This window comes from Cordyceps militaris (assembly GCF_000225605.1).
Source record: "Cordyceps militaris CM01 unplaced genomic scaffold CCM_S00004, whole genome shotgun sequence".
Lineage (NCBI taxonomy): Eukaryota > Fungi > Ascomycota > Sordariomycetes > Hypocreales > Cordycipitaceae > Cordyceps > Cordyceps militaris.
In genome coordinates this window covers 3,161,603-3,182,990 of record NW_006271972.1, presented here as the reverse complement: position 1 = coordinate 3,182,990, position 21,388 = coordinate 3,161,603, and the positions used below count along the sequence as shown (strand labels likewise).

Here is a 21,388-nt window from a genome sequence, read left to right as displayed (position 1 = left end):
GGCGAGTACGTCGGGTTCGGGTCGACGACGCCCATTTGCTGCAGCCGGCGGGCGAAGCCGGCGGGCGTGAAGTCGGGGTCGGCGGGGGTCAAGTCGGGATTGGCGGCGGCGTGCTGCTCTATCGCTGTGGTTGGAGTTTTTTTGGTTAGTGGTGGAGGAGGGGAGTGGCAGCGAGGCCCCCGGGGGGGGGGGGGGATGAGGCGTACGTTGTTGGTCGGACGGCTTGGGTGCGCGAGCGGGACGCGTCGTCTGCGATACGGCCGAGGCTGCGCTGCGCATAGGGAACTTGCGCGCGGCTTTGGAGGGAGAGGAGCCCATCCTGTGATGTGATCGTTTCTGTGTGCGTCTGTCGGTCGGATCGAGGGGGGAGCCGGGGGTGGCGATCGATGGAGTCGATGGAGCACCTGCAGGAGCTGAGGACTGAATTGATGATTCGAGAGCTTTTCTGACAAGAGATGCGGCTGCTATGATTGATTATATACAGTACGTGCGAGGTGGGCGCGTGAGGGTTCGTCGTCAATGCGCGGATGGAAAAGAGGCTCGTCGCAAAATGACAAAATGACGACACTGTCAACTTTTTTGGCCTGGGGTATCCACAAGCTGCCACTCCACGGTTCGCTTACACGCCTCGATGAGCAAGAAACCGCCAACATATTCCTCGATACCTTTTTGGGGGGCTTCTCTTTGTATTATTTATCATGTCGAATACCAAGTGTTCGCGGTGAAAAAAAAAAATTTATTTGATAAGTGCTCAAGGGCTATATTAAGGATTGTTATATAGTTGGTACTGATATACCTTCTTCATTATTCATAGTACATCGCTCATGTTCTTTTTTCTTTTTTGCATATTTCGTAACCATTCTCCTCGCTTAGCACTTGGTAATGTAGAGACCAATAGGCGAGGGGTTGTAGTCCTGGAAGTACCTAAAGCTGGTGCTGCCGGCCGCCGAGATCTCGTACGCGACGCGCTGGCCCGCGGGGCAGTCAAACGTGGCGATGCTGTACGAATGGCCGGGGCTGACGGTGACGCGGCCGTAGTCGACCGCCTTGCTGGGCTGGTTGTTGTACGTGGTGGCGGCGGTGGCGGGCGCGCTGAGCCGGGCAAAGTCGAGCACGCCGTCGCCCGAGAAGGTGAAGCTCGACGTCTGCAGGTCGGCCTGGTTGGGGAAGAGGAAGACGAGGCTGCACTTGTTGCCGGCGTCGCCGCCGGGGATGTCAAAGTCGAAGATGGACGAGACGGCGCCGTTGACGACGCCGAAAAAGGAAGTGCCCGCCGCGCTGTCCGGGTGCGACTTGTCCACAGGCACGATGAGGTGCGGGAACTCGTACGGCCCGCTCAGGTCCGTCGGGCACGTCTTGGCGGGAGGAGGAGGAGGGGGCGGCGGCGGCGGCGGCGGTGGGCACCCGGCGTGGCAGCCGTCGGACACGAGCGTGACCTCGCCGCAGTTGGCGCCCTGGTCCTGCTTGTTGTAGACGTTCCACTGGCCGGCCTCGCCCGTGGCGCACTCGAAAAAGGTCGTCTGCCCGTTCCAGGAGACGCGGCCGTCGCAGCCGATGGAGAAGCCGCCGTCGGGGGTCTGGCCCTCGTCGCACTGGAGGACACCGGTAGGGGCTGAGAAGTGTTAGCATGGATGGATCTTGTATACAAGGGAAAAAAGGATTGGCACGTACGGGTCCACCAGCAGCCGCGGCCCTTGTCGTCGGTAATCTTGCCGTGTCGAAAGGTAAAGGTCGAGGACTGCACGCCGTTGCCGGCGCGGACCTGGCCGGAGGAGATTTCGCCGACACAGCCGACGACGTCGCCGCCGGCCGTCATGTGGAACTGGCATCCATTGCCGCCGCCGCCGCGGATGGTGAGAGCATTGACGACGGCGCCGAGGCTGAGAGCAATAGCGGCCGACTTCATTGTTGTATATGAGATGTGTATGAGATGGGTGTCGAGTATAGTTGTATAGAGTACAAGTTCAAGTAGTGATCTGTAAAGGCTTTGATCTTCTTTAGGTGGTATAAAGATGTAGATGAGATATACGGGAATTCACCCAACGCCCGAAGGACGGGGCGCTCGGTCACTTATATAGTCGAGAGGCCATACATTTCGCCTCCCATTCACCTTGACAAGGCTGGGGGGGCAGACAGGGCACTGCCAGACTTGTGCTGGGCCAGACGACAAGGGTTCGCTGAATGTGCCCAACCCTCACGATACCGAAAGAGGGCATAGAGCCCCAGCGGACGAAATATGAGGCCGACGATGCAAGGACAGACGTCATTGGGCCCGTTGTCCAGCCGGGGAGGGTCAAGCAACGCGCTGGCCAGCCTTGCCGTTGGAGGGAGAAGGGCAAAGGTCATCGGGCTGTCGCGAGGACCAAAAAAGCAAAAAGTAAAAGCGCCAAGAAAAGCTCCGCAGGGCTGGGGGGGAAGGACTTCGTATTCCCGGCGATAGATGGGAATATAAGTGGTGGGAGAGTCTGTGCTTTGGGGCCGGTGGTGGCGAGAAAAGAGGACCGCTCGGAACTGGTGGAAAATGCAATAAAATAAATAATGAATAATGAATAAAATAGTGACGATGATGGGGGGAATCCCTGTCGCTGTCATGTCAACGTGGGCTAATTTGTACTTTGCTTTGGCTATTTGCGGCCGAGTGGGATGACAAGCTGTGAGATGGCGTGGTACAGCAGCTGCCAATATTGTGCACATTGCTATACGTTCCAACGCATATCATCTAGTCTCTCTGATTATGATTGATTGTGTTTTCGTCTGGTTTTAACCATGGTATTATCAATCCAGCTTTTATTCTTGCGAAATGGGCCAGTCGAAACCATAGAGCAAGCGAGCTGTCCTGCCACCAAAATATCAAAATATTGTCGCTCCCCCTCCTCAACTTCTGCTTCCTTCCAACGCCCCCCCCCGCTAGACTTGTTCCTCCCTAGCATCGCGACCCAAGAGCAAGAAGGCGCCGAAACATCGTCCGCCTTGGTCTGCCTACTACATCAAGAAAACGCCCCAGTCTCAATTCCGGCCCTTTAGCTTTGTTCAGAATGACGCACTTGTTGTCTCACCGTTGGGGCTCTACGACTTTGTCAAGAGACGAGCTGACAAGGTCGGAAATAAAACAAAACGAGACAACCTTGTCTCGTATTCAGGACCATCATCCCCGAAAACCGATACTACTGGCATTGTCCCGCCAAAATGCAACAGTCTTTGGCTCAGTCTCCAGTTTATCCAAGACCATCTTGCCATCCCTCCAACCCCAGCCTTGTGGGTTTCAATACCCGAACTTGCTTTGTCTCATCCAGACGAGGTTTGCCGTCTCACTCGCTGAACAACTACTGGTCAGCACACATCCAGTACGCTGGAGCCACATGTGCTGGCATACGAGATGATCGCCGCCACTGCTGGCCCCAACCACTAAGAAAGAAGATACTTGCAGCCTTTGGACGGGGCTACCCAAAGGCCTATCCCAGCCACCGGCATTGCTGATCCGATCGTCCGTCGTGATGTTTTTTGTCCGCTTCGCATGCCACGAGAGGCGGCATCCAGGCGCATCCAAAAGTCCTGGGCCAATTCGGCAGTTGTTCTTCCTCGACTCAATCGTCAAAAATTGTCTAGTATTTTTTTCAATTCTTTTATTGAAATCATGCCGTCCTCAACTGCGGAACCCCCTTGCTCGCGTTACTCGTTAATCAATCTTGCCAAGCCCGTTTTCGTCGCTTGGCATCTTGTCCCCCCCCAGGCACCCCAAAAAGGATTTCCGCGGCAACATGACGACAGCGGACGTTGAACGAATAAGTGGTGGCACAGAAAATGGAATCAATGGCTTTTTTTGCGGCCTCGCCTGTAATGGCTGCCGATGTACAAGGATGCTGGATCTGGACGGCTTGCAACACCCTCCCCAACGGACCATCATCGTCATTGCCCGAGCCGGGCAATCGGTCGACATCTCGCCACCCATTCGGAGGCCGCCAAGGCTCAAGAGGTCGGTTATTACGTAGGAGCCCTTCGTTTATAGGTGAGCTGTGGACGTGTGGATGTACATGCACCATAGCAGGCTACAGCCTGAAGAGGGCCAAACGTACAGCGATGCGGACTCCAAAATGGTCGTCGCAGGAAAGAGTAAACACAGGCTGCTCTGATTCATCAGAACCTGCTCAATGCTCAATGCTCACGATTATCACCTACACCACCGTCCCAGACAACCCACCACCACGGCACACTAGCACTCTAACCTCATCCCAAGACGTATTAGCCAAAGGTCAACTATCAACACCCTGACCTAGACCTCTTTTCCCTTCTGCCCTGTAACCATGACCTGCCGAATAACGCAAAATATGCCCTGTTCGCCGGAAAAAGCCAAAGCGGAAGCATAACCCAGAGTTAAGACGATGCCCTTCACTGCAGCCCGCCGCCACCAACGAGCTGGCACCTGTCGCCATGAGGGAGCCTCACCACGCTTCCCCGCATTGAGGACCGAATTTCAGCCACGTTCCGCATTCCTCCTCTTTTTCAACGTTTAATAGCGAACGGGATTTGAGATTGTTGAAATACCTCAATGCCGGGCCAAGGCTCAGCCCGCCGATACGCATCACGGGGCTCACCAGCTTTCTTGTCCGACGTCGCCTATTGCGGATGTTTGGTGGCGATGGAGGCGTTTCAGCTCTTAGGCTGGGGCGAAGTGTAAGAAAGGTGAGACCTCCGAAATTTGTTTGGTCGTTGGGGTAAGGCGTCTTTTTCTTTTGAAAGACCCTGGATCCTAGCGAGCTACATACGTTATGCCGCCCTCGATAAAGTACCGGAAGCAGCCGTGGCTTGCCTCCAGCACGAGTCTATTAATTTTCAGACTTTATCTCGGCATCAGTTCAAGTGCGCAATTTCGACGATTTGGATCAATTGTATTCAGTTATAATAGTAGCAGTCGTAACTCGTGTACATGGAAGCATCTTGCCTCGTCGGCGATGCAAGCCAGTCCGGGCTCGGCTCCGGTCATTCTTTCAGATCCCGACCGGGCGTCCAACACGTACATCGCAAAGCGACACTTGCGGGAGGGCTGTACTCCGAGCTAGCTGGAGCTCTTGGACGCTATGCTACGCCATGACAGTCCATCGTGGTGCCGTGAACTCGGCTCATCCGAGAAGCTGTGGCAGCTCATGGAGCAGTCCAGAACATGGCGTGGCAATCAGCCGGGAGCGAGCATCAGTGCACTAACTGCATCTGATGGCTGTGGGTATCTATCATCGTCACCATTTCCTTCACTTCTTGAGCCGCTTGCTGGAGCGTGTCACACGGACGGGAGGTTCGGGCTCAACCTCCTGTTCGACTTCCTCCTCGGCCTCCTCTGCCACGGGCTCCTCCTCGTCGTTGCTTTCGTCAGTGCCAGCACCCGTCGTGGCACCAAATGATGCCTTGCGAGAAGGCCCGTCAGTGTCGCTGTCAAATCCTTCAAAAGACTCTTCCTCATCAACGTCGCTTTCTTCCTTCTCCTTCTCCTCCAGGGGCTGAGCCTCGGCAGTGTTGTCAAAGGCTTCCGTCTGAGTGCGCTTCTTGGGCATCTCACCAAGGCGACCTTGGCGGCCCTTGCGAGTCTCGCCACCCTCTTGGCCATCTTCTTCAGTAAGGAGGGGAGGGGGGGTGAACCACGGGATATTGCCACGCATAAAGTCGTTGAGCATCATCTTGGCGACACCGTCCAGGTCAGGCTCACCACCCTTGAGGAGCCGACCACCCTTGCGGGCCAAAAGTTCCAGTAACTCCGTGGCATTAGTCCAGTTGGTGAGGTCATACGTCTTTTCCATGTGACGACGCTTGACCTTGCCCAGAAGGGCTGTGATATACTGTTCTGGGTTGTCGACTTTTTCCACACGGACGACACCGCGGAGAACAAGGTCGGTGGGAGTGTCATTGTTTGCGGGGGGGACGACACCAGGGCAGTCGATGAGGTAGATGCGCTTCATCAGGGTAACGTATTGCCAGACCTTGGTCTCACCAGGAATGGGCGCCACAGTGCAGACCTTCTTCTTCAACAAAGTGTTGATGATGGAAGACTTGCCAGTGTTGGGACCACCAATAAGACCAACGGAGATTTGCTTTCTGTCCGAGTGAAGAACGGAGAACTGGCGGAGAAGCTGGATCAAAGAGCCCTTGCCAAAAGAGTTGTTGATGTTGGCATGGAAAGCCAGTGTGGGATACTCCTTTCCAAGATGCCTAACCCAAGCAGCCTGTAGAGAGTCAGCAATGAACCTGCCAAGTGTCTACAAAGCAATCATGAATGAATGATAAAATGTGAAGGTCATAACTAAGAAGACTCCTGTAAACGCGTCCGAGAGGACACAGGAGCCTTCAACTCGGTCGACCTAAGGCCTTCTCACGACGGCAACCAGAACGGTTCCCAATCTAGCCGAACAGCAAAACGCTGCCGACATTCGAGCATGGCGGTTATTCTCCCAATGTTGTAACAGACAAACCTCCGTAAGAATATCGAGAAGGAGTCCTGACAGGATGCCATTGGGGGCCTCTCGGCCAGAAGAAATGTAGGGCAAACAACAAAAAAAAAAGAATTGTACTTACGCAAACGCCTGTGGGAACCAAATCACACTTATTCAAGACGAAGATAAGATGCTTGTGGGGAGCCTCCTCGCGCAAGTACTTTTCCACGCTGCGGCAACGGGTGCCGATGGGGTCGCGGGCATCCAAAACATGAATGACAACATCGGACGAGTCGATGACCTTGTACAGCTCGTTCCAGATACGCTTACTCTGTCCCTTATCAAAAACGGGCTCAATGGCCATGGCAAAGCTACCATCCTCCTCGGTGTTGCCGGACTCGCCGCTGAGCAGCTTGGCTTGCTCGAGGCGCTCCTCGTATGTGTCCATGCTCTTCTCGGTGCCCTCAACAAGATCGTCCCAGTTGGCCACGTCGAGCTTGACGCGCTTGCGCTGGGCCTTGGGGCCAAAGACACCGGAAAAAGGTGCCGTCTCAAGCGTCATTTTGGCCTGGTGCTGTTTGATGCCGTTGGTGGTGTCCTTGCCGTCGCGGATGAGCGTCATAGGCAGCTTGTTGGACTTGAGGAGCACCTGGTACGGGTCCTTGGCCTTTTCCTCCATAGCCTCGCGGAAGGCTGTGAGCGTATCCTGTGACACGACGCGCGTGTTGGAGAACCACTTGCGGTTCGGCTCGATGACGGCCGTGGGCACGTCGCGCGACTGCCAGGTTGCGGCCTTTGTGATTTGACCACTGGCATTACGCTGGGCCTTTCCCTCTTTGTACATGTTCAGGAGTTTGACTCTCTTCGCATCGCTGCCAAGCCAAAATGGTCAGTCTATTGATTATACCGCAGCGAAAAGGCTGTTTCAGCAGAGCCTTACCGATAGAAGTTTTCACCCTTGGTACGGACGTTGGCCATGCCATCGCCGGTCTTACCCTGGCGAACACGCCGGGTGGCCTCTTTCTTCCCGGTACCCATCTTGAATGAGGCTTGCCAGAAGATGGAGAAAAAAAACAGTTGGAAGAAGAGTGAGAAGAAAGAGAAAGGATAGCGGGATTCTGCCCAGAACTTTTTTTTCCATCCAGCATATTGGCCCCCACTTTCTGTTTTTCTGCAGGCGGTGTGTGTGGGGTGGCTGGGATTTTTGGGGCGCTGTCCAAGGGGAAACTGGTACGCGGCACCACAGTTAATCCGGCAGCCAGGGCTGGTCTGCTGTAGGCCAATTTTCAAGATGAACCCATCAGAAAGTTGTCTCGTGAGCTTCGCCATCGACTATCACGACCAATTCCACACTCTCCCGATCCACAATGTCGCTCTCATCGACGTGGAGCTGCCTGCGACCAGCGGCCGCCCGGCGCGTGCCGGTAGCAGCGGCATTCAGCAGCACTCCCTCACGCAGTAACACCAGCATCCCCCCCGAGTCGCCCTCCTACATCCGCCTGCCTCAGGTACCGCAGTCGACCGAGGTCAAGCCCGAGCGTGTACGCGGTACGCTACCCGTGCCCCGGGCCATCTTTGACCGCCGCGACGGCGCCCGCAAGGTGCATCCCGACTACATCACCCAGACAGCGCCGCAGCGCGCCAGCGACGCCCGCCCGCTCAGAAGCGACGCCCAGCGGTGGAAGAAGACCATGGCCGACAGCCGCCGGGAGAACCTCGCCGAGGGTCTGCAGGGCCTGTGGCGGCGCCACGAGACGCGCGAGCGGGACCGGGCCGGGCGCGCGCGCCGCCGGGAGCAGGCTGTGCGAGGCGCTCGCGAGGCCCCCGAGCCCCGGGCTGCCGTCATGACGCGCGGCACTGTTTTGGCGTCCATCAACGACACCGCCGTGCTGCCGGACCCGGAGCGCTTTGAGAAAGCGGAGCGCAGCCGCGCGTGGGTGCTTGCGCAGGACAGCGCCCGCCGTGACGCCCGCCGCGACGCCCTGATGGAGCTTTATATCAACGCCTCTAACTTCATCGTCACCGAGGCCGAGCTCAAGGACGAGATTGATCGACTCTTCCACGAGGACTACTTCCGCAAGCAGAGCGTCAAGGGGTACCGCCCCGGCGCCACCGAGAACGTCTGGGGCGTGCATGGCAAGCCGCCCGGCCTATCCACCATGTTCGAGTCGGTCACCCGGACCTCGACCAACCTCGCAAACGCAAGCGAGTCCGAGTTTGACCACTCCGTCAAGCGCACCAAGAAGATTTCGGAGGAATTGACCGGCGGCAAGATGGCATAGAGGGGCGTAGCATGGGGAATCTTGAGAGCGACGGAGCATGTACAGGACAATGCACACATTCAGCGCATTGCGTGTAAAATAATATATTATAGCATGTACATTTACTATTTAACAATATTTCTTGTTATTTACAGTCGAATCGTGAGCTTGTATAGGTATTGTACTGCTAGCGTCATACAAAAATGCTCAAGTTCAACAACGATGCAAACAAATAAAATAACAAGACGAAACATGTCTATCGCTCTTCAAAGAGTGCATCTGTTTCCCGTCTGGAGGCCGGGCAGCAAGTGTTCTATCTGCGCTCAACAAGAAGAATATGCATGGCGACGTAAGCCAGGACAATGAATGTGGCGGCAAACAAACCCAGGTTGCGGATATCATACCACAGCGCACCGTTCTGGAAACCAAACGTGCTGAGAATGGTAGCGCCGGGCACCTTGATGGGGATGCCAACCTTTTCGTCAACAAGAGTAAGCTCGAGAACTTCATTGACGATGAGCGCTTCGAACCCGTAGTGGAATATTGAGATATTCTGCAGCCAAGCGGCACTAGCCGGGATCTTCTCGCGATTGAGCAAGAACCCGGCAAACAAGAGACTGAACAGCATAACCAAGCTGCCAATGAGGTTGGCCACGCCGCCGTCCTTGAAGATGATACCGATGAACAAGCAAATGGCGGCGGCCGCGAGGTTGAAGAGCACCAGTACGATGATGAATTTGATGAAGTGGGGGAAGTCGGGAACGAGACCAGTCATGGGATACAGGATGGAGCCCATCAGAATAGGCGGGATGATTCGAAGCGGCACAATATCGAAAAGCACCTTGGCTGCAAAGTAAGTGGCTGGTGAGTAGTAGCCATTGGCTCGTTCACGTACGAAAAGCAGTCGCTCATTCGCAAACACAGTCAGACTCGTGAGCGTGCTGAATCCATACAGTGCTAGGAGGAAGAAGAAGAGTCCGAGTCTGTTCTGGAAGCCGGGAATATCGTCGGTGAGGCCATAAAAGAGGAATCCAGCAAACACGGCAAGGACAATGGCAATGGCGTAGTGGGTCAACATCAGCATTGGGTTTCTGTACAGGTTCTTGAAGGTTCGTTGCGAGAGAATGATGAACTGGCGAGGGTAACTGATGCGATGGTAACCCTTGCCGACTGCGCTGACATTGATGTTCGGGCCATCGACAGAATAGCCATTGGCATTTGATCCGTTGGCATCTTGTGCGGTTTCGATAGAATGTTGAATCTCGTCACGAATGTCAGCCGCAATCTGGCTCTGTGCAAATGCTCTGTACAGGAGATCAACATCGGTTTCAGATGATGCTTCAGGGGGCAGGTCGTGGTGGTCCTCGGGAAGGTGTCCGAGCGCTGGTTCTGTGTGTTTCTGAAGCTTGTAAGCCCCGATCTCCTCACCACCAGCATCAGACGACGCAGCTGTTTCCGCAGTGCGTCTGCGAGTAAACAGCTCACGCTCCTGTCGAGTACGGATGGAGTCAGAACGCTTGGCTCTCGGGCGAGAGGATGAGCTTTCGGATGGCTCGTCTCCGAGGCTGGCGCCGGATACACTAGCGATTGACTTGACAGCTCTCGTGCTGCTTGGCCCGACGCTCGCAGAGTCGGCACCAACAGTGCCGTCATCGAAAGGCTCAGCGCGGCTGGCGTGCATGGTAAGATCGACAAGGTAATCTGCAATGTTGAAACCAGGCGGGCACTCATAGCCAATGCTATCAAAGTACGATTGACAATCCGCAAATTTGCCAGAATAGACAGTCTTGCCCTTGGCAAGAAGGACTAATCGGTCAAATAAGGCGACAATGTTGGAGCGTGGCTGGTGAATCGTAAAGATGATGGTTCGCTGGTAATTTTTGGCCAATGTGACGAGGCACTCGACGACGTTGTAAGCGTTGTAAGCGTCCAAGCCACTTGTAGGTTCATCTAGAAAGAGAATAGACGGGCTGGTGACCAGCTCGCAGGCGATGCCAACACGGCGTTTTTCGCCGCCAGAGATGCCACGGCCCTTGCCTTCCTCGGATCCGATGAGTGAGTCTCGAATGTGGTAGATGCCAAGTTCCTTTTCCACTTCAAAAACGCGCTGCTCCTTGCTGGCCCGGGTCATGTCACGAGGCAATCTCAATAAAGCACTGTTCAGAATGGTCTCATGAACAGTCAAAGTTGGGAGCATTGTGTCTTCTTGATCAACGAAGCCAATGACATTTTTGTAGTCGTTATCTAGGACTCTTTCGCCGTTGACGTAGAAATCGCCAGAGACTTGGCCGCGTTTGTTCTTGCGGGCCAGAATGTCGAGAAAAGTAGTCTTTCCGGCGCCAGAAGCCCCCATGATGGCAGTAGCTTCGCCAGGATGACAGATGCCCTGGATTCCAGTGAGAATTTGCTTGCCGTTGAGAGAATAAGACACATTCTGGAATTGAAGTGACGCGGGCTTGTGGTTGGCCATGAGCTTGGTGCTCTCGTCATCGGAGTCGTCAAGATGGATGGCGCCATACTGCAGTCTGCGACGAGCCAGATACCATGTCACGACAATGACAGCAACAACAAAGAGGGCGCAGGCTGCGATGATGCTGGCGATGAGGGGGGTGTTGATTTGTTTGACAGGGCGTCGGTAGCCAGGCACTTCAGTCTCGTGCATACACTCACCCGCGCCGCAGGTAAGCAGGATGCTAGAGTCACCCAGAAGATCGGTCATTAGCTGGTCCATCTGGGGCTCTTTAAAGGCGCAGCTGTGGAAGGTGTCGTTTTTGTTGTCGCATTCAAATGATGCGGGGCCCTTGATGGCTTGGTCCAGAAAGTCGGTCAGATCCATGGAGCCGTCCTTGCCACACATCATGCGGTCGGGGATGCAGGCGCATTCAATCTTGTTGCAATTATACGCAGTGCCGTTAGTTCTATCGCCAAATGATGCGCTCGACTCGCACTCGGTGAGGTGGCAGTAGAAAGACTCGACCTGGTCAACCCAGACTAAAGAGTGTCAGCACAGCGGTATAGTACACTTTGATTTTTGCGTTGGCTTACATTGAAAGTCACAGTTTTCTGAATCCTTGTCGCAGGTAAAGGTGACCTCTGGGATCTGATCGCCGAGCAAATTGACAATCATCTTGTTGACGACATTGCATATTTGATGGTTAGTGCGGACCAGTTCACCGCTGCGATAGCAAACGCCGCCAGTCTCGTCGGGCATAAACGCATTGCAGGCGGAATCTTGAGTGCAGACATTGCAGTTGACACCGCCCCAGCCCTCGTCACAGTCGCAACTGTCGCCAGATCGCATAGGTCGGTCGCGGCCGCGGGCCAGAGAGCCACAAACTAATCGCGCGCAAGTCAGTATCTCAGTAGCCAGTTGGCCGGGTTCTCCATCGACTCACGAGGCTTGAGGCAGTCATCGCCACCAAATCCAGCGGGGCAATCGCAGATGCCGTTGAATTCGTTGCAGCCAGCGTACTGAGCGCAGCTATGGGCAGGGAGGAGACAGTTGAAGCTGTGCAAAGGGGGTACATTAGCAAACGCGGTCCATGTTTGAAGCGCTCGCATTGCGCGTGTGTTGGCTTACCATGGCGGGCAGCCGTCCGGACGATTACTGTCGCCCATGAGAGCCAGCTGGGCCCTCAACATGTCGGCGGTCGGGTAGGAGGCGTTGTGCGCCGCTACGACGAGCGCAGGCAAGGCGGCGACGACCCCGAACAGCATCCTCCTGAGGGATTTCATGGCGCTGTGCAGGAACACGGCCGCGGTGATGAATTGTTGAGATGACTAGGCGTCGATGATGTGGTGCGGAGATGGTTGTGGCTAGATGTGGATTGGAGACGAAGGTACCAGGCTGCCTCTTGACGGCTAGGCTAACCGCAGACCAGTGACGGATGGCTATGACGAGTGACACTTTAGTAGTACTTGCACGCCCCAGAGGTACATTTTGAAATACCTGGGCAAGGTACGGCGAGCGGCCCCACAACAGTGTTGGCAACCCGCTGGCAGGTACGCCCGAGGGACAGGTACTCGTATTAGTACCTTGGTACCTGTATCCGTCATGTACAAATTCATTACATGCAGATAATATTCATCTCGAAGAGCGGGCAAACTTTTAGAAAGCTCCATTCATACAGCGCATCCAGGACGCATATTCCCCCCGCCTCAGGCCATAAACTGCTTCCTTATTACCCCGAGCTGAGAGTTGATTGCCGTCTCGATACACAACCACCCACACACGTCCACCAGGCTGAAACCAAACCAGATGCTTTCTCCGCGAAAAATAGATATCCTTTGATTAGTGTCAACCTATGTCTCAGGTCTTACTAAATATTATTACCTACAAAAATTGTACGAAAAGCTTGTTTGAAACGAATGGTTGATTCTTAGCTTGTCGAATAGCACGCATCTATGCAGCCGTGGATTTTAAGCATACAAAAATGAATGACCGGGGGCTGCCTACCAGCGCTGCACAACCACATGTAACGTTGAAGCTTCCCCGCGTACCCCAAAACAATAGTATACTCTCAAGGCTCATTTCGACTCATAGGTACCCCAAAAGCAATATCGTCTGAGCCGTCTCTATCCATCCAATCGACCGCTCCTTGACCACACTCAGACGTGCACGCCGACCTCGGGCGTCCCACTCCCCAACTATTGCGGCGTACCCTACACTGCTCTCTAAGGAAGAGTCATCGCCCAACGACCACGAGATGAAGTGGACAAGGTCATTACAAGCCGTCCTTTCCTCGGCTATGTTTGCCATTTTCCGCCTTTTACCTCACGATTAAACAGGTTCTCTTGAGAATCCACAAGTCATGGCTCACCCGTCTACTTTCCCGGCTGAGCAATGGCTCTCGCGATGGCGCGGCACGTCAGGTCTACTCAACCTCGCCGATACGTATGCGTGCCCCATTTCCATCGATGACCTGACCAGTCTATCGTCGGAAAACGGCGAGGGGCCGCTGACGACCACCTCGAAGCTCAACTACGGAAGCACCAATGGGTCGTCTGAACTGAGGCGGAGCGTGGCCAAGCTCTGCAGTGGACAAGATGCGCAACTCACAGAGGACGACGTGGTCATCACACAAGGCGCCATCTCGGCAAACTTTCTGGTGCTTTACGCGCTCCTCGGTCCAACAGACCATGCAATCTGCGTCTACCCGGTCTACACGCAGCTCTACTCTGTACCGGAGACGTTTGGCGCCCAGGTCTCGTTTTGGCGGCTCAAGGAGGAGAATGGCTACATTCCCGATGTCCGGGACTTGCATAACCTCTTCCAACGCAATACAAAGGTATAGTAGCGGGAGTAAATGGGAAAACGCCACTTACAAGTTGTTGGACCATTTGCCTAGACGACTATGCTGATTGCCCCCGCAGATGATCATCCTCAATAACCCAAATAATCCGACCGGGGCTGTGATCCCCGAGCCGGTGCTGCGAGACATCATCGCCATTGCGAAAGCACGGGGCATCATAGTCTTCAGCGACGAGGTGTACCGGCCGCTATTCCACGAGCCGGACAGTGCACCCCCGCCTATAACGGCATTTGGCTACGAGCGGACGCTGGCCACCGGGTCCATGTCCAAGTCACTGTCACTGCCGGGCATCCGCATCGGGTGGGTGGCGTCGCCGAACCGGGCGCTCATTGCGGCGTGCTCGCGGCGGCGCGATTTTACGACCATAAGCGTGTCGCAAGTCGACGACCAGATTGCAACCTACGCGCTGTCGCCCGCAGTGCAGCCGGCGCTGCTGCGACGCAACATTGACCTGGCGCGGCGCAACCGCCGGCTGGTCGAGGCGTTTGTGGCGCGCCACGCCGACCGCTGCCGGTGGGTGCGGCCCGGGGGCGGCACCATGGCCTTTATGCAGTTCCGCGGCGCGACAAGCGGCCGGCCGGTCGACGACGAGGCCTTTTGCGCCGACCTCATTGACAGGTGCAAAGTGCTGCTGGTCCCGGGGTCGCACAGCTTCGGCTGCGGCGAGGACTTTGCGGGCTACGTGCGGCTGGCGTACGTGTGCGACACGGCGGTGGTGCAGGAGGCGCTTGCGCGGCTGAGCAAGTATCTGGAGGAGCATCCGTGGGATGGCGGGGGCGATGAAGAGTAGGTAGAGAAGGATATAAAACAGAGCATGCATTTTGCGTAGCTGGAGACCGCGATGCAGTCGTCCGGGGTTTCAGGCGGGATTGAAACGAGTCGTTGACGATGTTGCTGGGTACCGGGGTGGCGAGCATTGCGTGTACACGGCAATGTCGGCAACGAGTTGACAGCCACAGCCACATTTTGGGTGTCGCTTTAGGCTAGCGTCGCCCGAGGGAGATGCGCGCGCATAAGAAAGAGAGGCAGGAAAGAAAATAGTGGATGACATGCCGTTGGTCATGCGGACATGTTATGGCTATCTAGCTTGAAGAACAAGTGAGTCTTCGGCTGCTGAACCGAGTTGTGATAGCCACATAGCCACAGCCGACGTGCATTTACTAGCACCATTTCGGGCAGCGAGCGGCTTATCAGGCGGAGGTGCGCAGATGATATGTATATACTTGCTAGCTTTCTAATTGAACCTGTCAATAGTATTCCTGGGATTAAATTGTATGTACTCACAGCTACTCATAGCTGACAGCTGTTTGCTAGAGCTGTGAATAACGTTTACGATGCGATGTCAAGAGGTGTACGAAACACGGGCAATGATCCGGCCGCGGCGCAGTAGAATTAGCATTAATTATTAAGACCGCCAACGGAGTCTCTCGTCGCTACTGTGTATTATTACCTTAGATCTTGTTCGGGCTGTATTTTGTTGCAGCGATGAGGCGCCTGGGGCAGTCAAGGCGTGTCGGAGAAGCCCTGTTCATTACCCCCTGCAGCAGTTCCGGGCTTTGGGTCTCTCTGAGGATTTTCGACGAGGGTCCCCTGGCTGTGGTTGTGTGGTGTTGAGCTTAATGGTGGCGCAGCAGCGCCTTCAAACATGAGACAGGCCCGCAGTATCAAGTATAGATCGCGGCTAGCTATTTACAGCGTTGGGAGGGGATTTGTTACGCCAATTTTTCCATTCAGTAATCGGTCCAAGTCGTGAGGAGAAGGATAGTGATGGAATATAGGCCAAGTACTCCGTGCAGATATAGGTAGATGTTTATTGGCTGGCATCGAATTGCGTCAGCCATCTCCGCTCTCCCCCGGATACGTGGCGGTCCTCATCTCTTGGCAGCGGCATGGGTGTGCCGAGGACGATGGGGAAGCCATGAGTAAACTGTCTCGACAAGTTGACGACTTTTGATGGAATCAAATGCCCATACAGCTGGGCTGACAAAGCTTATTCTTAGCATGCCAGCGTTATTCGTGTACAGGGGCGAACAAGGTGACGCATGCCCGTTAGTGCGGCCTGGAGCGGCCGAGCAGCCGCAAAGAATGGGCCGCCTCGTTGCTTTTCTTTGCCCTTGACCTGCTGAAGCACTTTTGGCACTCACCCATTCACATTGATTGGCCCCTGGGCGCCTCCGTCCGGGTTTCGCTCGCACCAGCGGCGCCGCCGAAAACGTGTACTAGTACGATAGTCATTGCAGCTGTGCATTACCAGTCCATTTCCTGGAACTAATAACTTACTAAGTAACTACTAGTCCCATTCCACGTCTCCGCTCCTCTTTGCTCTTGTTATTATTATAGAAGCGTATAGTCGCACACAGACAGGGCGAAGCCGAGCATTACGATGCCTTGCTCTCGTCCACTTCTTCTTCCAAGGCTCGCTCCCGCAGTCCACACAAGGCCAAAGCCACAGAAGGATTCCGCGATCCCGATATAATACCCCTCAATCCTCTGCTCTTTTCACGGTGCCACCTCTTGGACAATTTCTTGTCTTGCTACTTAGACTATCGGCTTCGTTAGCCTAGTGCCGCCGTCCCGCGAATCACGTCATCGACCCTCCAACAGTAAATCGCCAACCGGTACCCCGAACCGCACCCCAAAAACGCATCAATTCGCAATGAAGACCGCCGCTGCGACCCTGACGGCCCTGCTGTCCGCGTCTGCCACCGCGCAGTATGTGCTCATGGATTTTGAAAAGAGGCCGTATAGCAACCTGCAGCGCCGTGGCTCGAGCGTCGAGTCCGACATCTCCAATCTGAGACAAGACGGCGGGTACTTTGTTGACGTCACTGTTGGAACGCCCGGACAAAGATTCTCTCTCCAGCTCGACACTGGCAGCAGTGATGTCTGGGTGCCTTCGAGCGGATCAGCGGCCTGCCAGGCCAAGAGTGACAAATTCACACGACCCGGTCAGAGCGACGGCTGCTCTAAAGGTTCCTGTAAGTACCAAACTAAAAGAAAAAAAAAAGAAAAAAAAACTCGTTTGTCAATACGGCTCCGGCTTGGAATTTTCTAACAGGCATGCCAGTCACCTCCAGCAAGTCCACCACCTTCACAGCTGTTCAAGATGGCATATTTCAGATCCAATACGTCGATAAAAGCAGCGCCCAGGGCACCTACTTTCTCGACACCTTCCAAATTGGCGGTGCTACCATCAATAACCTAACCATGGGTCTCGCCGAAGAGACCGATATCCCTTTTGGCCTGATCGGCATTGGGTACAGGGGCAACGAGGCCTCGATCCAGACGGTGGACGCAACATACCCAAACTTGCCCATTGCCATGCAGACCTCTGGCAGCATCAAGACGGTGGCCTACAGCCTCTGGCTCAACGATCTGGACGCGAGCAAGGGAAACCTCCTTTTTGGCGCCATCGATACCGAAAAGTACCAGGGCGACTTGGCGCGCCTCGACCTTATCACGAGCGGCAGCTCCGGACAGGTGGTCGAGTTCAACGTCGCACTGACCTCGGTCAGCGGCCACAGCTCCTCGGGCTCCGATTCCTTCACCTCGTCTAGCTTCCCCATCACCGCCCTCCTCGACTCGGGTACCACCCTCTCGTACCTCCCCGCCGACATCGCCAAGCAGATCTGGCAAGAGGTCGGCGCCGCCAACGACTCAAGTCTCGGTGTCGCCGTTGTGCCCTGCAGCATTTCTGGCAGCGGAGCCTACTTCTCGTTTGGATTTGGTGGCAGCCAAGGCCCTATGATCAACGTCACTATGGACGAGCTTGTACTGGACTCGGCCGGTGTTAACATGTCCAATGGCAAACACAAGAGTACCCCTGCTTGCACCTTTGGTATCCAGGCTCAGGATTCCAGCAATGATGGCTCTGTAAGCAGCTATTTGCTTGGCGACAGCTTTTTGCGCTCTGCCTACGTCGTGTATGACCTGGAGAACAACCAAGTCGCCATTGCCCCGACCAAGTTCAACGCAACTGCCTCCAACGTCGTTCCCTTCCCTTCCAAGGGTGCCACTATCCCTTCATCTACCCTTGTGGCAGACTCCAACACGACGACAGGCGGCAGTAGCAGTAGCGAACCTAACTACAACGCTAGTAACGGTTTCCAGGGCGGCGCTGCCACCGTCGGTGTCTCTCTGGGACTCGTCGCGGTCTCCGTGTCGACCTTTTTGGCCATCGTCGCCCATGCGTTCTAAGTGTTAGGTTGAATTTTGACGTCTCTGCTCTTCCCGCAATGTCGTTGTGTATATCCTAGTGGTGCATGTTTGCCGCTTTTACGTAGAAATGTTGGTTCATGCCTTTGAATATAGGCTTACGTTATTAAAAGATAGACGAATATTAATCAATATCCAAACCGTCTCATTTCAAGGAAATTAGGATGAAATCGCTGAAATCGCTGAAATCGCTGGCTTGCTTGCGCTGGCTCCTTCACTGCTTCTGGCCTCCATACTGTTACCGCGCTAGCACGTGCATGACTTGAGATGTTGCCCCTGGCAGAAAAAAAGTTTCCGGGGACTTTGCGCTAGTTAGGTACTCTCAACCACGACAATCGTTTTGTTGCGGACACATTCGCAAGATGAGGGTCCTCAGCTCTGTCAGGTGGCTTAACTGCCGTCTGATTTCGGACTCGTCGAGATACACTGCCGGGTTCCGTGACTTCAAAGTCGCTGCAACGCCCTTTGCCACCCGGCGCGCATTCAGCCAGTCCAGCACCCAGAATGGCGCGGCGCAAGATGCGTGAGTATTGTCTCATGCCTTGAATTCCATACAAGTTTCCGATACTTTGGTGCTAATAAGGTCCAATTGAATAGTTTGAAAAAGGCGCAAGACGATGCCGCCAGTCTAACTCCCGAATACGTTGCCGCCAACATGTCCACCGAGGAGGCCGCTCGCCTCTCCCGCGTACGGAATATCGGTATCGCAGTACGTGCTCGCTGGCTTGAAATCTCAAGGCCCGGTTCTTCAGATGCTAACCTTGTGTCTAGGCGCACATTGACTCTGGAAAAACGACAGTTACCGAACGCGTTCTCTTCTACACCGGCCGAATCAAGGCGATCCACGAAGTCCGCGGCAAGGACTCTGTCGGCGCCAAGATGGACTCTATGGATCTCGAGCGAGAAAAGGGCATTACTATTCAGTCTGCGGCGACCTTCTGCGACTGGAAAAAGACGGAAGACGGAAAAGAGGAGACCTACCATTTCAACCTGATTGACACCCCCGGCCACATCGACTTTACCATCGAGGTTGAGCGTGCTCTGCGCGTCCTCGATGGTGCTGTCATGATTCTCTGCGCCGTCAGCGGCGTTCAGTCGCAGACAATTACCGTCGATCGCCAGATGAAACGCTACGACGTCCCTCGCATCTCCTTTGTCAACAAGATGGACCGCATGGGCTCCAACCCCTGGAAAGCCGTTGAGCAGATCAACAGCAAGCTCAAGATGCCTGCCGCCGCCATCCAGGTTCCCATCGGCGTCGAAGATGAGTTCGAGGGCGTCGTAGACATCATTGAGCGTAGGGCCATGTACTTTGAGGCGCCGCGTGGTACCAAGATCCGCATTGAGGACAATGTTCCCGCTCATCTGCAGGACCTTGTCGAGGAGAAGCGCCAGATTCTGATCGAAAAGCTCGCCGACGTCGACGACGAAATGGCCGAAATATTCCTTGACGAGCAGGAGCCCACCATCCTCCAGATCAAAGCCGCCATTCGCCGCGCCACCATTGCCCGCAAGTTCTCACCAGTGCTTATGGGCTCCGCCCTCGCCGACAAGGCCGTGCAGCCCATGCTCGACGCAGTTTGCGACTACCTACCCAACCCGGGCGAGATTGAGAACACGGCACTTGACAAGCAGCAGAACGAAAAGACGGTCAAGCTCGTGCCCTACAACTCGCTCCCCTTTGTCGGCCTTGCCTTCAAGCTCGAGGAGAACAACTACGGCCAGCTGACCTACATCCGCGTCTACCAGGGCACCCTCAACAAGGGCTCCTACCTCTTCAACAGCCGTACCGACAAAAAGGTGCGCATCCCGCGCATCGTCCGCATGCACTCCAACGAGATGGAGGACGTTGGCGAGGTGGGCGCTGGCGAGATTTGCGCCGTCTTTGGCGTCGACTGCGCCTCGGGAGACACCTTTACTGACGGCGGCCTTCCGTACACCATGACGTCCATGTTTGTGCCTGACGCCGTCATGTCGCTGTCCATCAAGCCCAAGCGCACGACCGACGCCGACAACTTCTCCAAGGCCATGAACCGCTTCCAGCGCGAAGACCCGACGTTTCGCGTGCACGTCGACGCCGAGAGCGAGGAGACCATCATCTCGGGCATGGGCGAGCTGCACCTCGAGGTCTACGTCGAGCGCCTCCGGCGCGAGTACAAGACCGAGTGCGTCACCGGCCAGCCGCGCGTCGCCTACCGCGAGACCGTCGCGCGCCACGCCGACTTTGACTTTCTCTTCAAGCGCCAGTCGGGCGGCCCCGGTGACTACGCGCGCGTTGTCGGCTACATTGAGCCCAACGACGACCCGAGCACCAACTTTTACGAGAGCCAGGTCATTGGTGGCACCATCCCCGACAAGTTCCTGACGGCGTGCGCCAAGGGCTTCGAGATTGTCACCGAAAAAGGCCCGCTTCTCGGGCACCGTGTCATTGGCGCCAAGATGATTATCAACGACGGCGCGACGCACGTCACCGACTCGTCGGACCACGCCTTTAGCCTGGCCACGCAAATGGCCTTTCGCAAGACGTTCCCAGAGGCCGGCGGCCAGGTGCTCGAGCCCCTGATGAAGACGACCATTACCGCGCCCAACGAGTTCCAGGGCGCCATCCTCATGCTCATGAACAAGCGCGGTGCCGTTGTGCACGACACGGACATTGGCACCGAGGACTTTACCCTCACCTGCGACTGCAGCCTCAACGCCATGTTTGGCTTCAGCTCCCAGCTGCGCGCGGCCACCCAGGGTAAGGGCGAGTTCAGCATGGAGTTTAGTCACTACGCCGCCGCCGCGCCGCACCTGCAAAAGGAGCTCATTGCCAAGCACGAGGCGGAGCTCGAGGCCAAGCGCTCGAAATAAAACGAAGAATAAAACGGATAGAGATTGTGTATTGGAGATTTTTGGCTGCGGTCAGATTTCCACTGTATCATTATGGCGCCTGGGCTTGTATAAAATGAAGGAAGTTGCACGATTTACAGAAATAACTCTTCTCTAGGTAGTTCAAAAGTTGATTGTGTACTTTATCAAACGGTATTTCGGAGCAACAGAAAACGAGTTTAGAGTTGGATATTGTGGCATTAAGAACTGCAATAGACAAAATATCATTTATATACAATAATAAGCCACCCTTACCAAGATGCACGGGTTGAGAGGTTCGCGGATGGTGATGTGATTGTGCTGCGTAATAGCT

The 21,388-nt window shown here is 55.1% G+C and overlaps 7 protein-coding genes across 7 annotated transcripts; 4 read left to right on the top strand and 3 right to left on the bottom strand.

Annotated features, from left to right (window-relative positions):
* Window positions 1–869: 869 nt before the first annotated feature.
* Window positions 870–1,906, bottom strand: CCM_06025 (GPI anchored cell wall protein, putative; the record flags this gene model as incomplete). The annotated part of the gene is made up of 2 exons (XM_006671169.1): window positions 870–1,612; window positions 1,672–1,906. The coding sequence occupies 2 exons, from the start codon at window positions 1,904–1,906 to the stop codon at window positions 870–872; spliced, it is 978 nt and encodes a 325-aa protein (XP_006671232.1).
* A 3,337-nt stretch (window positions 1,907–5,243) lies between these two features.
* Window positions 5,244–7,454, bottom strand: CCM_06024 (nucleolar GTP-binding protein 2; the record flags this gene model as incomplete). Its single annotated transcript, XM_006671168.1, has 3 exons — window positions 5,244–6,242; window positions 6,559–7,288; window positions 7,357–7,454. The coding sequence occupies 3 exons, from the start codon at window positions 7,452–7,454 to the stop codon at window positions 5,244–5,246; spliced, it is 1,827 nt and encodes a 608-aa protein (XP_006671231.1).
* A 329-nt stretch (window positions 7,455–7,783) lies between these two features.
* Window positions 7,784–8,698, top strand: CCM_06023 (uncharacterized protein; the record flags this gene model as incomplete). Its single annotated transcript, XM_006671167.1, has 1 exon — window positions 7,784–8,698. The coding sequence occupies one exon, from the start codon at window positions 7,784–7,786 to the stop codon at window positions 8,696–8,698; it is 915 nt and encodes a 304-aa protein (XP_006671230.1).
* A 292-nt stretch (window positions 8,699–8,990) lies between these two features.
* Window positions 8,991–12,412, bottom strand: CCM_06022 (ABC transporter (Adp1); the record flags this gene model as incomplete). Its single annotated transcript, XM_006671166.1, has 4 exons — window positions 8,991–11,668; window positions 11,723–12,013; window positions 12,073–12,185; window positions 12,258–12,412. The coding sequence occupies 4 exons, from the start codon at window positions 12,410–12,412 to the stop codon at window positions 8,991–8,993; spliced, it is 3,237 nt and encodes a 1,078-aa protein (XP_006671229.1).
* A 1,076-nt stretch (window positions 12,413–13,488) lies between these two features.
* Window positions 13,489–14,779, top strand: CCM_06021 (aminotransferase, putative; the record flags this gene model as incomplete). Its single annotated transcript, XM_006671165.1, has 2 exons — window positions 13,489–13,965; window positions 14,051–14,779. 2 exons carry the CDS (start codon window positions 13,489–13,491, stop codon window positions 14,777–14,779), a joined length of 1,206 nt encoding a protein of 401 aa, XP_006671228.1.
* A 1,866-nt stretch (window positions 14,780–16,645) lies between these two features.
* On the top strand, window positions 16,646–18,186 carry CCM_06020 (Peptidase A1; the record flags this gene model as incomplete). Its single annotated transcript, XM_006671164.1, has 2 exons — window positions 16,646–16,967; window positions 17,048–18,186. The coding sequence occupies 2 exons, from the start codon at window positions 16,646–16,648 to the stop codon at window positions 18,184–18,186; spliced, it is 1,461 nt and encodes a 486-aa protein (XP_006671227.1).
* A 380-nt stretch (window positions 18,187–18,566) lies between these two features.
* Window positions 18,567–21,057, top strand: CCM_06019 (elongation factor G 1; the record flags this gene model as incomplete). Its single annotated transcript, XM_006671163.1, has 3 exons — window positions 18,567–18,727; window positions 18,763–18,913; window positions 18,976–21,057. The coding sequence occupies 3 exons, from the start codon at window positions 18,567–18,569 to the stop codon at window positions 21,055–21,057; spliced, it is 2,394 nt and encodes a 797-aa protein (XP_006671226.1).
* Window positions 21,058–21,388: the final 331 nt, after the last annotated feature.